The sequence below is a fragment of the Indicator indicator genome, chromosome 4, assembly GCF_027791375.1.
Source record: "Indicator indicator isolate 239-I01 chromosome 4, UM_Iind_1.1, whole genome shotgun sequence".
Lineage (NCBI taxonomy): Eukaryota > Metazoa > Chordata > Aves > Piciformes > Indicatoridae > Indicator > Indicator indicator.
Window position 1 is genome coordinate 31,998,623 of NC_072013.1, and position 18,095 is coordinate 32,016,717.

An 18,095-nucleotide genomic window follows, 5' to 3' on the forward strand; every position below is an offset into this window, starting at 1 on the left:
TGATGATAACGTTTGTGTTCGAAAAACGATGGCTCCCCTCTTTTTAAAATATTTCCACATTTTATACTTGTGGAAAGACTGTTTTCTTATATTTTACTGGGACACTGAAATCAAAGAATTGCCTGTAAATTACTATAAAAATTACTGGGTTTTGAGAAAGTTTGACTTTGCACTTCATAAGGAACAGCTGTAATCCTCAAGTAGGTATCCTTTACTGACTAGCCTTAGGATGCTAGAAGTTTTCTGTAGGCTAGGCTTTGTAGTGGCTCATTTGGGCTTGTGTGCCCCACTCTGTCAACCCACTGTAACTGCCCAGAGGGATTAGAAGTGCTGTGGGTGTGTGCCTGTAGGCAGTGCTGGTCTTAAGAGGTGAGCTCATGGACACAGTTGCAAAAATAGGAGTATTGTCTTGGTTTATTTTTTGCTATCTGGTTAATCTTTCCCTGTATGTGCATGGTTCAGGCATCTGTGTTTTCACCGAACGTTAGCCTCGCTTTGATCTCACTGTGGTAGGAGAAGGTGAATTGTCCATGAGGGAGTGAATTTCTATGATAATTTTTTTTTAAAAAAATATTTAATTTTTTAATGTCTGTGCTGACTTGTTAACAAATGGACAAACCCACCACATTTATCAAGTCCAATGATGAAAACACTCTTGAGTAGAATACTACAGACCTTTGCAAAGCAGAAAGTGAGGTTGTGAAACTGCCCTGCTGTTCCTTAGTGCAATAAATGATAATAAAAACCAAAATCTCAAATTCAGAAACACTGATTTTTTTAAAATTTTTTAACCTGGTGCCTTGTTTTGTTTTTATGCTGAAGAAATACTTGGTGTATTCATCTCTTTATGATGGAGAATCACATTACCTTTTAAAAATAGAACCCTGAATTGAATTATGTTTGGACAAGGGAATTTCTGATTTCCTGCTTTTTGTCTTCTTTTCATGGGTCTGCACATAAATCATAGGTGGAGCTGGGAAAGAGGTTTCAGTTAAAGTGATAATACTGCATTGTAAACTGTGAGCTGCTTAATGTAGGAGTAATAATTAGGAATCTTTTTCATTTACCTGTGATGGAGAATAATGGATAATTTCCCAGTTATAGTAAAACTTCTTTTGTATAAACTGTGTATTTTTTCACTTTGTTAGATGCAATGAAAGTCAGATGAATTTCAGCACTGGGTTGGACCAGAAATCCAGATGTTCCTGTAATGGTGTGTTAGGCAGTGGCAACAAGTGAGTAAGAAGGGTATGGAACAGGGCAGGTATTCAGTATCTTTGCCTGAATAATGGGACTATGTTCAGAAATTCACCTTGTCACAGGTGTCCTGAGCTAGAGGTTTGGCATCTTAGCTCTTGATTCTTTTCTTCCATTAATTCAGTTGCTTTTTGAGCACTTTTATAGCCTGGTATGGAAGATACCCTGAGACAGTGAGTTCTGCAGTGGAATTATTTGGTATGTAAAAACATGCTTTTAAAAGTTCTGCTAGGCTTCATCTGGTTCCCCTTATTTTTTAAGACATATTGAAAGGGTGCTCCTTTTCACTTATTTATTCTGGTTATGGACAGACTGTCATCATGTCATCTGTTTAAGCAGAGATAGCAGAGATGTCTATTTAATCCTGTATTGATTGGAAGTCCTTCTGTAGCTTTGTGATTATCCTGTTCTCTCAACCAATAGTTCCTTTTCTAAGCTGGAGGAGATCAGATCTATTGTCATCACCAGAGATTTGGATGCCATGGGGATTTAAGAGTGGCAGTTTCCTGTTTCTCTATTCCTCTTCTATAACCTACTGGGGGCATGAGAGTTCTGGCTGTGTTAATTTCAGATCCTCTGGAGCGCTGCGAGGAGCCTCACCTCACCCAAAACTCATCACTCCTACTCTGCAATCCCTTTTGATCAGTCGTTAGTGGACAAGAGGAATTTCCTCCTTATGCAATTATCATTTTGAGCTTTTAGCAGGAGAATTTTTGCAAGACCTTTTGGAAATTCAGAGATATTTTTCATGTTGGATCACTTTTATTTTCTTGTCACTGAACTCCTTCAGAGACTGCTGTAAGATGACTTCATCCTGTGTAAGCAAAACTAATTAACCCTTTAGTATGTTTGTGTATTTGTTAATCTGCTAGGAAATGAGACTTCTGGCTCATAGGCCCTAGTTCTCCTTGGCCTGCTAAAAAAAAATATCCCTTGTTCCCTTGGTACTTGGGCTGATTTAAGCCAAGTTACTGCAGTAAACAATGAAGGGCTTACTGAATCCATCTGGAAGAATCACAGAATCATAGAACCACAGAATGTTAGGGGTTGGAAGGGGCCTTGAAAGATCATCCAGTCCAACTGCCCTGCCAAAACAGGAGCACATAGAGTAGGTCACAAGGATCATGACCAGGCAGGTTTTGAATGTCTCCAGAGGAGACTCTACAACCTCTTTGGGCAGCTTGTGATGAACACTACCTCAGTATATTAACCTGTTTCATTGCTTCTCTGTTCCTACTAAAAAGCTTTTAAATAAGACTCCTGACTTCTACAGTTGTTTGTACTCAGGAGAAAAGCCTGGATTGTCACAGGACCACTGTTGAGGACTTCGGGGAATTTCTGGGAAGATCTCCCGAGGATCTTGGACAACAGCCTAAGTGTAACAGCTCTCAGATCAAGTCCACAGCAAGAACCGAGTTGGATTCTCCCTGGACTTTCTCCTCTGGTGTCTGAATTGGGCACATTCGCTGAAAAAAAAAAAATCTAAGAACATAAAAAATCCCAGCAATCTGCCACTTCATGAAACCTTTTCCGGCTGAAACAACCACCTGTCATCTTCTCCAGAACTAGACAAGAGGCATGGAAAGACTACTACCTTCTTGGAGTCCTGATTCTTGACCCCAGCTGCAGCAAGGACATAAAACATCTTGTGAGGCAACCCCCCTCTAGCCATGGAGGCTTCACCCAGGAATGCTTAGCAAAATGTTTGCAATTCTTGCAGTGTCCTTTTGATCACCAGCTTTACACAGCTAATGTATTCTTGAAGAGGAGAATCCGAGAGGGCAAGGTGCAGTACCTTGTTGGTGCAGTCCTACTGGGGAACTCAAATTCTGTGCTAACCTCAGGAGCGCAAAACTTTTTTGGAGTCTGTCCTGCCTGCTGTGGTTAAATGCACAAGAACTGAAGAATTTCAGTAATCTCATTTCAAAGGTCTTTGAACTGTCAAAACATGGCAAAGGAGGGTCAGAAGTGCAAGTTAGAAGTTAAAAAGTCCTGTGAGAACCCAGTGTTTTGAAGCAAGATGAGTACCCAACTGAGTCCTTCAGAGAAACTACCAGTTCAGAAACTGGTTTCAGCATTTTTAGTTTGAACAAAAGGTTAACATCTACAGCTACAGCTGCTGGGTGCTGTGAATGTTGTCATCTGTACCCAGTGATGTGAGCTTCATATCTGAATGTTACTGGAGTAGTCCTTGGGAAAGCAACTAGTATTTGTGAAGCAGCATCTATGGTGCCCAGCTAGAGTACCCTTCAGTTCCAGTTCAAAGTGTGGAGCTGGTATTGATTGATTTGGCAGTTCCAGGAAGCAAAATATGAGGGGAAAAAGAACATTTCTCTCCCACTGTCAGCCAGTTTGCTGCTAAGCCACTTAAAGTTATGTGATATATACTTCATATCTAAATACCTCTGGCTGCAGTGATTCAGCACTGAAGAAGGGACAGACACTTCTTTTTGGGGAGTAGTGTCAGGGAAAGAACAATGTGCATTTTGAGCAAATTATTTTCTGTAAGTGATCCATGCTTTGGAAACTGGAAGAGTACCTGTTGCCTGCTTTAAGGGTGGAGAAGGGAAGGGTAGTAAGAGCTAATATCAGTAGAAATCACCTTTAAACATGCATCCAAAAGCCTTGGAGTCATTAAGAGAAGGCTATAAATGTTAGCTAGCACTTAAACCCACCAGTGCCATGGTAGAGTCTCCTGTCACAACTTCTGTCTTGAGAAGTTACTGAAACTTTATTAGAATAGCACATAAACATCAGCGTCACTATGGGCAACAGGGACATGCAGCTGTGGGGAGCACTGAAGGGTTGTCCTTGGAGCAGTACAGCAGCTCTGCCTTGGTGGTGCTGGCACTGGGCAAGCTGGTTTCTTGAAGCACTTGGAGGGAAAAAGTACAGCATTAAGTGCAGAGAGAGGGGGGATGGTGACACTGAAGATGCTGCCACTCAGCTGACAGCAATTGCACAGTGGCTTTAGCTCTGAAGGAGCACTTCCTTGATGCCACTGGCTTGTCTAACAGAAGGACTTGTGGGTGTCAGTTGATGGAAAACTTAATATGAGCCAGCAATGGTCACTTGCAGCCCAGAAGGCCAACCATGTCCTGGGCTGCATTCAAAGAAGTGTGATCAGCAGGATGAAGGATGTGATCCTCTCTGCTCTGCTCTTGTGAGACCCACCTGCAGTACTGCATCCAGTTCTGGTGTTCCCAGCATAAGAAGGCCAGTGAACTGCTGAAGCAGGTCCAGGAGGCCATGAAGATGATCAGAGGGCTGGAGCACCTCTCCTATGGGAACAGGCTGCAACAGCTGGGGCTGTTCAGCCTGGAGAAGAGAAGGCTCCATGGAGACCTTGTAGCAGGTTTCCAGTACCTAAAAGGCACGTACAAGAAGGCTGTGGAGGTATTTTTTACAATGCCCTGTTGCAATAGGATGAGAGGGGAGATTTAGAAGCGATATTAGGAAGAAATTCTTTACAGTGAAAGTGGTGAGACACTGGAACAGCTTTAAGGTCCCTTCCAATCCAAACCATTATGATACACGCTTTCTTCCCAGAGCCAGAATTTACCTCTCAGTGGCCAGAGGATACCTGTGTACTGAAGATGATCATCGCTTGCTTTGAAAAGGACAGAACTAGTTTAAGGTGTCTGTTCTTATCTGGTCTTTGAGCAGACAAAGTTAAAGAGGGGTAATGGGGCATGCTGCAGGCCCTGCTGCAGTTCCCTCTGTCCCTCAGCACAGTGTTTATTTACTTAATCTAGCCTTGGAAGGCAGCAGTGCTGTGCCAGAAGCTCACCCACACAGCTGCAGCACACTGTCTCTTCCTACCATACACGGATAAAACGCTACCCCCTTGATTTGTCACAGATCTTCAGTGTAAAACCTTCTGCTAGAACAAAGGTCTCCTAAATATCACTGAACACGCTTAGCAGAGCTGTGATGTTTTAGAACAAGTTCTTACTAATTCATAAGGGGCAAACACTGGAACAGGGAAATTGTCATGCTTGACTTAGACTTAAAAGTTAGACCTGAAGGGACTTTAAACAGTTCCATAATGTAATTTTTACCTAGCTGCATTATCCCAGCATGACTTTCTTACAAAGGCAGTAAGAAAGGAGTTATCCTTCACCTTTCCCCCTTTTCCTTCCCCTACATGCTGGAGCAGAAGCCAGCCTGTAAATACTGGAAGACTGCACTTAGCTGTGAGGAGTTACAGGTTCTGCTTTGCAGATCTTGCCTTCATGTCCAGTTGTTGTCCCAGCTGTCATGCTACATAGAACACAGATGAAATCAAAATGAAATTCAGTCATTGTCTTGATAGCCCAGCTTCTCTTCTGCTTCGTAAGTTGACTGTAGGATGTCAAAATGAAAACATCAGTGTACCAGTTCCTACCCCTGAGAGGGGGGGAGGCTGGGCAGGCTGGATCAATGAGTCAAGTCCAGTGCAATGAGGTTAAACAACGCCAAGTGCCAGGTCCTGCACTTGGGTCACAGTAATCCCATGAACGCTCCAGGCTGGGGGCAGAGTGGCTGGAAAGCTGCCCAGAAGAAAAGGACCTGGGGGTGTTGTTTGACAGAGTAAGAGCCAGCCTATGCTCAGGTGGCCAAGAAGGCCAACAACATCCTGCCTGGATCACCAATTTTGTGGCCAGCAGGGCTGGGGCAGCAATTGTCCCCTGTGCTCAGCACTGGTGAGGCCACATCTAAAAATACCATGTTCAGTTTTGGGCACCTCACTACAAGAAGGACAGTGAGGTGCTGGAGTGGGTGTAGAAAAGGGCAAAGCAGCTGGTGAAGGGCCTCCAGAACAAGTCTTATGAGTAGTGGCTGAGGGAACTGGAGTTGTTTAGCCTGGAGAAAAGGAGTCTTGAGGGGAGACCTCCTGGCTCTCTGCAATTCCTGGAAAGGAGGCTGGAGCCAGATTTGGGTCAGTCTCTGCTCCCTAGGGACAAGAGGAAATGACCTCAGGTTGCACTGAGGGAGGCTGAGGTTGGACATTAGAAGAAACGTTTTCACTGAAAGAATTCTCAAATCCTGGACTAGGATGCCCAGGGAAGAGGTTGAATCTCCATCCTCCTGGAGGTGTTTAAAAGATGCAGAGATACAGTGCTGAGAGATAATGTTTAGTACCAGACTTGGTAGAGTTAGAATGGTTGGACTTGATCTTTTCCAACCAAAATGATTCCATGATCCTATGGCAGGAGATGCACGTGCTGTTGGTACCGAGTGATGTTAAACATGAGCAGACACTGTGTAAGGGACATCATTATATTGAAGACAAACTCTTTAGGCATGCAGGCCACAAGCAGAACAGTAGCTAACAGAAATACACTTCCATGTCTTTAAGGCAGCGAGTATTAAAGTGCCAAACAGGAAAATGCTGCATGTCATACAGGATTTCCCTCCCCCACTCTTTAAATACAAACATGGAAGCAAGGAGATGTGTCACAGAGGCAGGATCAAAGAGAAGCTGTAAGGGTCAGGAGTGAAGTTTCTCATCCAGGTGTCTGCCACAGCAAGGCAGACACAGCAACGCCACGCCAGTGGTAGTTACCGTGATGCCGATCGTAAGGCCGCGCCCTTTGGTGCCAGATGTGCAGCTAGCTTCTCTCTGAAGTCATGGACGTAATTGTATTGCTGAAAAACCACAACCAGATTGGCAATGAGTGCTCTCGACTCTCAGAAAGGGTACTACCCCTCTCCAAAACTGATACCCCTGGGTGAAACCTGTACACTCCACTGCATTCATTTGCTCTTAATCCAAATCCTCTGGAATTTTTCACCATCAGACACAAATCAGATGGATTCTGTCTCCTTGTGGCTCCTCATAAAGGGCACATGTGAGTGCCAGGTAATGCAAAACGTGGTCCTCAGTAGGTGAGAGCTTCATGTCAGAATTCAAGGGTGTTTTACTTGGGTTACCAAGGGCATTACTGTCTATAATAAGTCCATGGTGCAGTACACAACCTTTAGCTAGTATGATGATTCACCACAGTTTGTAGTAAGAATTTTAGGTCAACTCCTGCATCATGTGGTGTATTGATTGCCCACTAGAACTAACTAAAGAAGAGGTTGTAACGAGGTGGGAAGGAGTTTCTTCTCCCTAGTATCTGGTGATAGAATGAGAGGAAATGGCCTGTAATTGTGCCAGGGAAGGTTTAGGTTGGCTATAGAAAAGAAATACTGAAAGAATGGTCAAGCATTGGAACAGGCTGCCCAGGGAGGTGGTGGAATCACTGTCCCTAGAGATGTTCAAGAAATGTGCGGACATGGCACTTTAGGACATGGCTTAACAGCCATGGTGGTCTTAGGACCTTAAAGGTCTTCTCCAACTGAAATAATTCTAAGATTCTAATACACAAGTGTTCAAAATGAGGTAAAAACAATGGCCAGCAGAGGCTTAGAGGATAGATTGTCCACCCCAAGTAGCCATGAGGGTTTCCAATTATAGCATTTGTTCAGATCCTTTCCCTCTTCAAGCAGGGATGCAAGCTGCTCCCCATCTGCCCCCTCGGTTTGGGGAAAACTGATTTTCAGCAGGGAGTTTACACAAGATTTGCCTTCCAGGGAGTCCTAGAACTAAGAGATGGACTTCACACTCTCCTCAACTACCTTGTAAGTGTGTTAAATATTTATCAGTTCCTCCTTCCTGTACACAGAAATGTTTTAAAAGCATGACATCTAAGACTTCTGTTAACAGAAATATGTACACAGAGTAGCTAAAAATCCCACCCAAAGAAAGAAACTTACGTTCAGCAATTTAAGATTAACACTAGTTCTAGGGACACTCTTACTGCTAGGATATTGATGGGACAGTTACACAAAATGGACATGGACAGATGGACCAGGAAGAGTTAGGAAGACGGAACACAGAACCAAGGCAGAGAAATCCAGCAGATGTCCAAGTTGAAGAGAATGTGAGCAACAGAAAAAGGGACAACGGACAAAGAGACAAGAGTGAGGGCAGGGACAAGTAGGAGAAAGCAACAAGTTACTAATGATGGTAAAGAGCAGGCAGGGAGAAGAGCTGCTGAATTCAGAGGCAGAACAAGGCAAAACCAGCACAAAGGCAGAAAGCTTGAAGCAGCTTAAACCCAAGAGAGCAGCAAGGACAACACCAGCTGTGAAGCATCTCAGAAAGACACAGAAATCTCCTTGTGAAATGAAAGAGCAGACCGCTTAAGCTCACTACTCTTGTTTTGACAGTGTGCTACCTGCTCTAGCATTGTTACCTTGATGGTATGTATCGCCCTGGATCCTCTCAAGCTTCTGAGGTTGTCTATCACTTGCTCAGGTGTCAATGCATCTGAAAGCTGAAGCAGGAGGCATGCAGCTACTGTAAGGGAAAGGCATATACTTGTGAATGCTAGTGAGCACTTCCTGCTCTACTCAGCACCACCCTTTGTGTCTTCTGGTTGCTTATTTGGCAGTATCATCACCCCTTCCTTCTGTGGCATACGCAATAACTAAAGACCCCAAAAGCTTCATAAGGGATACTGGGCTGAAGAAAGATGCAGAGGCATAAGTTAATTTACTTTTGTTTGAGGAGGTGTTGAGGAAAGAGGGTAAATTGCAATCTCAGAAGAGGAAACAAACTTGCAGTGAGAGCAGAGTCATAAAGAGAAAACTTTATATCAATCAGCCTCACTGACTCTACCTGACCATCGATCCCATACCTACATATGAGCCCAAAGAGTGGACAGAGTTAAATCCAGTTGGTGGCCATCCCTGGAGGTGTTTAAAAGACACAGAGATATGGTGGTGAGAGATGTGGTTTAGCACCAGACTTGGTAGAATTAGATAATGGTTGGGAGCTTAATGATCTTAGAAATCCCTTCCAAGCAAAACGAGTTTGGGGTTCTATGGATGTGCTGTCCTGGAGGCACCCACAAAAGAGACAGCAGCAGCCACCAGAAAACTGGATTTATTGCAGTTCATCTGCTCTCCTTCTGACACAATAAAGTTACATATTTGGGTGTCAGTTAGGAAAATCCTGCTGCACAACTAATTAAAGTATTTGGAGAGATGAACCAAGATGTGCACGCATTCACTCAGAAAGCTCCCCATGGGTACCCAGGGTATGCACAGACACTCAAAGGGGAAGTGAGGACTCCTTAGACCAGGTCCCATTCTAATGGAGAAGATCTGACTGCCAGGCTGCTTCTGTGTGGAGAGAACCAAACTCTCTCCATAGCAGGACTCCATACCCTGTGAGTTGTCCTGCTGTGCTCGATATCTTAATTAGTCAGAGGGCTGAGTTCTCCAAGCAGCAAAAGGACTTCTGGGCCCAGAGGTATCAGCTAATGTCCAGGGGTGTCAAGCTAATCTTAATGAGCTCCTAGCAAGCCTCAGCCCTTGGTGCTTGTGGGGGCAGTTTGTACCTGCCACACATACATCACTCCTCACAAGCAATTTCTATACAGGCAGCTGATGCTGCTACCCCTTGACATCACCTTTCCCAAGAAACGGGCCAAATAACCTAGCCTGATACCTGCTATGTGCATTGTAACCACAGTCAGGCTTCAAGCAGAACAATGTGGTATCATGAGAAAGGCCTTGTGGGAGGGGTTAGCTAGTCAGGCATTGAGGGGTAAAGGCAACTGCTTACTGAGACAGGAGCGTCCAAGGCCACCAAAACAGCTGAAAGAGAGAACATTTGGCTGTAACAAGCTGTAGTTCATTGCAACACCCACACCACCCCCCACCCCCTTCCATAAATGCACAGACAATCCTTGCCTTGATTTCATCAAGAGCAGTGGTGCAAGAAAGAATATACCTACAAAACTATCTCCCCCATTTAGTCTTCAGACCTTCCCTAAGTAGTGTCTTTCTAGAGAAACTGCAGTTCAGCAGTTTCTCTTCATATGGTAATAGTCCCAAAGGTACAGGAGGACAGAAAAGGGAATGAAAATGGACAATCTCAATTTTCTGTAAATCCTTCACATTTTAGGCCTTGATGATATCTGTGAGCTAATAGCAGCATGGTTCTGCATCAGCAGGAAGCCTGAGGACTCAGTGGGCATCTGTGCAGGGAGCTGTCATTCAGGGAATCATGCAGGAAACCCAGAAAGCTCAGTCCCTCTGCCCTGAGCTCAGCTGCAAGCATTGAAAGTAATTACTTTAAACCAGTTCCACGCAATTAAGAGTGAATATTGGCCTGCTGGAACCCACCAAGTCCTTGATCAACAGACATGGGGTGTGTTATTCTCTGATAACAGCTGCTTTAGCTTACAACTCATGTTGTACACCTGATATCAAGCCAGGCTAGCAGCAAGGAGTCATATGGTGCCACTCAACACACATTTTGAAGTGCTTGCTGGAGTGAGCAAGGGGAAAAATGGTAGATTCACACCTTACAAAGGACAAGTTATAGCTTGGGTGTGTAAGGGAAAACATGCAGCTTTTCATAGCTTAAAGTAACCCTAAAGAATGCAATTGTCATTTGACAGGGTTAATTTTCAACTGGTCATAAATCTACAGAGAAATTGATTTCTTTTGCAGGAGCGTGGGGTGAAAGGAGGCCAGAACTTACTGTATGACTGTTTTCCGATTACTTTCCAGGCAGCTTCTGAGCTCTTCCAGAGTTTTGCAGCACATGGCAATGTCTGGAACATCCCCATCAGGAATAGGATAGTGGTGCACATAGATCTCATGCTGTTGATAGGCATCTATAAGGTTTGGTACTCGGTATCTTAAGAATTCTCCTCTGGTACAAAGCACAAATATATCCTGGGTCCCATGCTTCTTTAGTTCCTCTGCCAACAGATAAAGGCTTGTGCAGATAAACAAAAGCCTAGCAAGCCCAAGGATAAACAAATAAGCTACTTGGTACTTACTCTCTTGTTTAATCTTTGAGGTTAAGATAATAGGAGTCAGCAATTTTGCTTTAAACAGCATTTACTTCTCCCTAGTCTCTTCCCAGATTTGCCTTCAGGTAAGCCACAAAAGCAACATTCTTAGCTCAGAGTGAGTCCCCCAGGGATCAGTGTTGGGCCCTATCCTGTTCAATATCTTTATTGATGATCTGGACAAGGGGATTGAGTCCATCATGAGAAAGTTTGCAGATGACACCAAGCTGGGGGCAGGTGTTGATCTGCTAGAGGGTAGGAGGGCTCTGCAGAGGGACCTTGACAGGCTGGTGAGATGGGCAGAGTCCAGGAGCATGAGATTTAACATGTCCAGGTGCTGGGTTCTACACATTGGCCACAACAACCCCATGGAGTGCTACAGGCTGGGATCAGAGTGGCTGGAGAGCAGCCAGGCAGAAAGGGACCTGGGGGTACTGGTTGACAGTAGGCTGAACATGAGCCAGCAGTGTGCCCAGGTGGCCAAGAAGGCCAATGGCATCCTGGCCTGTATCAGGAATAGTGTGGCCAGCAGGAGCAGGGAGGTCATTGTGCCCCTGTACTCAGCACTGGTTAGACCACACCTTGAGTACTGTGTCCAGTTCTGGGCCCCTCAGTTTAAGAAAGATTTTGAGTTGCTTGAACATATCCAGAGAAGGGCAACAAAGCTGGTGAGGGGTCTGGAGCACAAGCCCTATGAGGAGAGGCTGAGGGAGCTGGGATTGTTCAGCCTGGAGAAGAGGAGGCTCAGGGGTGACCTCATTGCCATCTACAACTGCCTGAAGGGAGACTGTAGCCAGGTGGGGGTTGGTCTCTTCTCCCAGGCAACCAGTGACAGAACGAGAAGGCACAGTCTCAAGCTGTGCCAGGGGAGGTTTAGGCTGGATGTTAGGAAGAAATTCTTCACAGAAAGAGTAGTTAGCCATTGGAATGTGCTGCCCAGGGAGGTGGTGGAGTCACCATCCTTGAAAGTGTTTAAAACAAGACTGGATGAGGAACTTAGTGCCACGGTTTAGTTGATTAGATGGTGTTGGGTGATAGGTTGGACTTGATGATCTTGAAGGTCTTTTCCAACCTGGTTAATTCTGTGATTCTGTGAGTCTTGAGACAAGCCTATTAGAAAACCCATCAGCACTCAGAAGAGCCTGTTAACTGCTGCCAGTTTAGGCACGATTCTGTCTCACCTCCTGCTGTGACCACATCCAAACACTGCAAGGTTTTGGTGTTAGTCTATAAAGACTAGAAGAGAAATCAGCACAAATCTTTACATAATTGAAACTGGGATAGAAAAGATTAAATTTTCTCTGGGAAAAAAGAGATTTTAAGTTTGTAGTTCATCTTAGCTGCTTTTCAGATGCCTTCTTCTGCACATGACTTAGCAGACCTCATGGGTATTGTGGAAGATATGTAGATGCCTGTAGAGCTCCAGCTTGGAAATACCTTGACTATTTAGTCGATATTTGGCAGAAAAGTCAGAGAAAGTGACACTGTACACTTGATAGTTCAGTGCATCTTCAAGCACACTAAACTCAGAAAGATGTTGTTGTCAGGCAACATAGCCCCAGCAACTTTGTGAAGAACAGCCCTGCACTCTGATGTCACGGCATGGACATGGACAACTACAACATCCATTATAGAAGTATGATAGAATTCCACTGGCTTAAATACCCAGTGTCTGGATCCTGCCTGAAGCCTTTCATTCTTCAGCCTGGAGAAGAGAAGGCTCTGGGGACACCTTAGAGTAGCCTTTCAGTATTTGAAGGGGACTGCAGGAGGGCTGAAGACAGCTTTTTACAAAGGCATGGAGTGACAGGATGAGGGGTAATGGCATCAAACTGGAAGCTCCACTGAGGCTAGACATTAGGAGGAAACTCTTCCCCATGAGGATGGTGAAGCACTGGAGCAGGTTGCCCAGAGGAATTGTGGAAGCTCCAACCCTGGAAGTGTTCAAATGCAGGTTGGATGGGGCCTTGAGCAACCTGGTGCCCCTGCCCATGACAGGTGGGTTGGAAATAGATGATTTTAAAGTTCCCTTCCAAACCAAACCACTCCATGATTTTATGATCCTTGTGCTCAATTAGATAAGCAGCAACTCCAGCAGCCTCCAGACAAAGACAAAGTAATCCTCTTGCTTCTCAGCAACTTATGCTTTCAGTTTACCTGCTGTGGGATAACTGCTTAACTTACTGCGGGGTAGGAATGCAAGTTAATTTAGGGCACTTCGGGAGCAAAGTTGAGGTGCTGACAACCAAGTGATGTTTATGTTATCTCTGGGAATGAAGATCTACAAAACTGTCTTGCCAAGTGGTTGAAGGAGGGAGACTTGTGAAGATAAGATGGCCTTGCTTCAGCTAAAACAAGTGAAGCATAGCTAAAATAACAAAAACATGCAGCTTCAAATCAGATTTTGAAAGCTATAATGCCCGAGTGAAGACTTTTACCTGATTAACTGCAGTTTTAAAGTAGACACCCCTCAGTATAGTGAGCCAAACACATATATGGTATTCAACTCTCTACCCAAATCGTGCTAAATATCACCTACAAAGCAGAGTCCGATGGGGCTAGGGTATAAAAAACACAAGAGGAACATCTCTTGGGTATAGTGAAAGACTGTGGATTTAGCAGAGATTAAGACAGCTGACAGACTGTGCTCCTTTTCCTCCACTCAAGAAAGGGACATGTACTTGGAAAGAATTGTGCCTTCAATATACAGCTGAACATCTGCTATGTTTCTATTTTACATTAAAGCTACTGCAAAGATGTACATCTCCACCTTTGTCAGATGTTACCCAAGATTTATTAACTTGAGCTCAATTATTTGCAGTTTGTGCATCTATCACTGGCAATCCTAAATCTGTTGTATCTGTTACTTTAATAAATTAAATCTATTAATTGTTTTAACTTTCTGAACCAGCATCAGTGCAAGTCCTTATTGGGGCACAGGAAAAGAGGCAAATGTTAATTTTGCAAACAGTTCCAGCTCTGAAACAGGCAGATGTTGGAATCTTGTGACACCTGCACCTTGTTTTCGCCTGTTACATGGAAAAGTACTTACACACCCAGCAGGAGACTCACCTATATCTTTCTGAAGATTTCTTCTAATATCCTTAAACCTGCAACCTAAAACAAATTATGAAGGACAATTACTGCTCCAGGTAAGTGACATTTATGGAATGGCTGCTACAGCTGAAAAGTAGAGCACAGAAATTCCTCCTGAGACCAAAGCAAGCAGCAAAGCCACACCTCAAAACACAGTCCATGTTCTTGCAAATAGATCACTAGCACAGAAGACAGTTTAAACACCATGATCTGCTTAATACTGCAGTGTAATAGGATTATAAAGAATCTGCCCATAGTGTTAAGCTGCTGTGCATTTTTCAGATTAAAAGTTTTGGATATTATAAATCAGGATACAGCTTTAAAAAAAATGCTTAAAACAAAACTTCCAACAAACAAAAAGGCTGGATAGAGATCACTTAAGATTTGTCTGGCTGACTGGTAGGAAAGTGAGTTCTTTATCCTGTAATACTCATCACAAATCACATTAAAAGTCCTCCTTAATAATCAATCTTCAGCATATTGCCACTTCCATTTTCTCCTCAGACCATGCCACCAATGCATTTTTACAACCCCTGCAGAACACTGAATTCCGATATTCACAATATCGTTTGATTTGTGAGCTCTAACTGCTCAAAATATTTGCGCTGTGTCCTCCCTGCTTCATTCGCAGCCCCATAGGCACAGAGGCTTTATGCCTGTCCTCACAACACTCAGGATTGTTCACATCCCAAAACAACTTGTGAGAGCACGGCAGCAGAACCTGGCAGAGCACGAACTGCACTGGCAGGGCTGTGACTGGAGGTTAGTATCTGAAGAATAAACAGCTCAGGTTGCTAAAACCCATAATGCAGCTATTTTTTGGCATATATGTTAATCAATGTTCAAGTGTTGGTAGGATTTTCATCAGCGCTAGCCATCATCCACTTCAAGATACCTTAAATTCAAGTATTATTAAACAGTTGTTCTCTGGTTCTCTAGTGTGGTATTAGTCCCAGGCTTCTATTTCTCAGAGCTGGCTAGTTAAAAGTTGAGTAACAGCATTAAATGAAGCAGGGAAAGTTCACATTGTCACCACCAGCAGTTCTGTCTCTTGTGACAACAGGAGATGCACACCATGGCTGCAGTTTTGGTAGTTATGTTTGTTATATGCTTATTTTTGTATCATGGCCATGGTAGCTCAACCCAGATCCTAAGGGAGAGCAACAAAAGATCTGCTAGCACAGTAAGTGAGTGTAATTTGATCCCAGTATATCTTAAAAAGGAATTATTTAATCAAAGCAGCCTTGTTTCACTATTGTTGCTTGTTATAAATAAAAAGCCAAATATTTAAACTGACAATGGAAAATGGCCACTGTTCTCTTACCATATGGTCTTGCATTAAGACATCCCCTAGATTTGCTTTGCTATTTCAAAACCAGTTATTCCAGTGGTAGACGACAAAACGAGTCACCCCACCAAGAAAACGCAACACAGAATTTTGTAGTGCAAGATTACCTGACTTCAGCTTCAAACATGCCTGGAAATTTCAGTGAGTGTATCTTACCAGGAAGGGAAGATATTCCCAGGAACTCAGACAAGTAGACAGGAGACAAAGACAACCTACCAGGAAATGAAAAATATATAATTAAAAAAACAGAACAGAGCTTTTTTATTATTACTTGAACAGAATTAACTCACTACTAGACATTCCTTTTCTGTAGGACCATGAGAAGAATTACCAGAATTACCTATCTATAATTTCATTTTAGGAAAGAAATGGAAGCATTCCAGTGTTGTTTCTACAACAGCAGACAAGGGAATCACACATTTGGTAGTGTCCTTCATCACATACCTCTGTCCAAGATGAGGAGAGAAAGCTTTGATAAATCACTGCCTTAGCTCTGAGACACTTGAGTAAGCACAACCAACAGTGACTAGTAAACACTTCCAAAAGTGGAATGGGCCCCACATTCAGTGCAAGTTCACCAGGACCAACTTAATCCCTTTTCAGGGGCACCGTGAGGCTAGTCAGAATCTCTGTTTTCACCGTGCAGTCACCAGAGCCTGGCATGGGTTGCCTTAAGGAAAAAAACTCCCATTTCACAGGAGAAGGGTTTAATCTTAGAATTCAGGCTGGCAAAGTCCTTTAAAGGTCATTTGAGCCCAACCATTAACCCACCAGTGCCAAGTCACCACTAAGCCATCTCCTCCAGCACTGCATCTAAATGTCTTTTTGATCCTGCCATGGATGGGAACTCCACTTCCCTGGGCAGCCTGTTCCAAGGCTCGGCAACCCTTTCTGTGAAGAAAGGTTTTCTCATATCCAACCTAACCCTCCCCTGGCACAACTCAAGGCCGCTTCCTCTTGTCCTATTTCTTGTTACTTGGGAGAAGAGACCAACCCCCATCTGGCTTCAACCTCCTTTCAGGGAGTTGGAGAGAGTGAGAAGTCTCCCTTCAGAGAGTCCTTTACTCCAAGGTTCCTCAGCCACTCCTCACAGACCTGTTCTCCAGAGCCTACACCAGCTTCATTGCTCTGCTCCAGCATCTCAATGTCCTTCTCGTAGTGAAGGGCCCAAACCTGAATCCAGTATTTGAGGAGCAGCCTCACAAGTGGTGAGTACACGGCAATAATCACTTCCCTGGTCCTGCTGGCCACACTGATCCAGGCCACGATGCTGTTGGCCTTCTTGGCCACCTGGACAAACAATGACACATCTTCAGCCGGTTGTGGATCAACACCCCCAGGTCCTTCTCCGCCAGGCAGTTTTCAGCCACTCTGCCCCAAGCCTGGAGCTTTCATGGGGTTGTTGTGATCCATGTGCAGAATCTGGGCACTTGGCCGGTGTAACCCCGCGCAGTTTCCGAGGAAAAAAACAGCCCTGCCCGGCCCGGGCTGTGTCTCACCAGGAGATGTTGAGCGGTGTCGGATCCTCCTCAGCAGTGTCTTCGTCAGACGAGTCACAGCCGCCCGCTTGCATCGCGCAGGGCTGCGGCGGGAGGAGAGCAAGCAACTCACCTGGGGCCGGAATCTGCGCTGCCGCCTCGGCTGAGGCGGCGCTGAGGAGACCCCAAGATCCCGGTCCCGGGGATCTTGAGCCTGATCCCACCCCCGGCCCTCACCGGCTTCACCATGGCGCTGCTTCCCGGCCGCCGTCCGTTTGAACAGTCCCCACCCATCCGAGCCATATCATTGGCCGAGCCCTTTCTCCCCTGCGCCCAACGGGAAGCTGCAGATCAGTCTTCCCTAAGGCTTCAGGAGAGGAACATTCTGATTGGTGAAGAGCGAGGGAGAGGCGGGCTTTATAGAGGCGACCCTGCCGCTAATTGGCTGTGGCTGTGTGTCGGGAAGAGGCGGTGGCTCGACCCCCGGGTGGCCGTTGGAGCTAGGGTCCTCCGAGGGCTCTGTGAGGGGGGGCGCGATTGCGTGGCTGCTTCACGCCGTCTCTTAGATCGTTTTTAAAGTCCGTTCTTAGAAGCGGAGAATCGTTTAGGTTGGGAAAGCCTGTTCCAATGTCTGGCAGCACCTTCAGTGAAAATTTTTTTCCTGGTCTCCAGCCTACACCTCCTCTGGTGCAGCCTGACGCCATTCCTCCATTTGTTCTATCATTTGTTGCCTGGGAGAAGAGACCACGTCAATCCAACCTCGTTTCAGGGAGTTGTAGGGAGTGATAACGCATTTCTTCAGCCTTCTTTTCTTCAGACTAAACAGCCCGGCTTCCTTCAGCCACTTCTCATAAAACTTGCTCTCTAGGCCCATCACCTGAAAAAGGTGGTGGTTGTGGGAGGTTTTTCCCCCGCCCCTCCCCCCTTCCCCCCCCCCCCCCCCCCCCCCCCCCCCCAGTCGTACAGTGAATTGTTTCCAAGTTGCTCCAACCTTTTTTTCCCCCCCAGGGTGCTGTTCCTGAGGTAATGTGGAGCTGGAAAGCACTCAGTGAACATGGCACATGCCACAGGCTC

General features: G+C 45.0%; 1 protein-coding gene across 1 annotated transcript; it reads right to left on the reverse strand.

Annotated features, from left to right (window-relative positions):
- Positions 1-6,801: 6,801 nt before the first annotated feature.
- CDKN3 (cyclin dependent kinase inhibitor 3) lies at positions 6,802-17,116 on the reverse strand. The gene is made up of 7 exons (XM_054400678.1): positions 17,043-17,116; positions 15,700-15,755; positions 14,172-14,216; positions 10,784-11,006; positions 9,860-9,891; positions 8,484-8,587; positions 6,802-6,888 (listed from the first exon to the last, which is right to left on the reverse strand). Exons 1-7 carry the CDS (start codon positions 17,114-17,116, stop codon positions 6,802-6,804), a joined length of 621 nt encoding a protein of 206 aa, XP_054256653.1.
- Positions 17,117-18,095: the final 979 nt, after the last annotated feature.

Bases quoted from the DNA above. Each gene is read 5' to 3' on its own strand.
- CDKN3 (XM_054400678.1), bottom strand. From the start codon at position 17,116: ATGCAAGCGGGCGGCTGTGACTCGTCTGACGAAGACACTGCTGAGGAG. The intron at 14,217-15,699 runs GTAAGATACACT...AATTTGTTTTAG, and splicing joins GGGAATATCTTCCCTTCCTG to GTTGCAGGTTTAAGGATATT. The intron at 8,588-9,859 runs GTAAGCAGTTGC...TTTCCCTTACAG, and splicing joins CCTTGGACGCTCCTGTCTCA to TAGCTGCATGCCTCCTGCTT.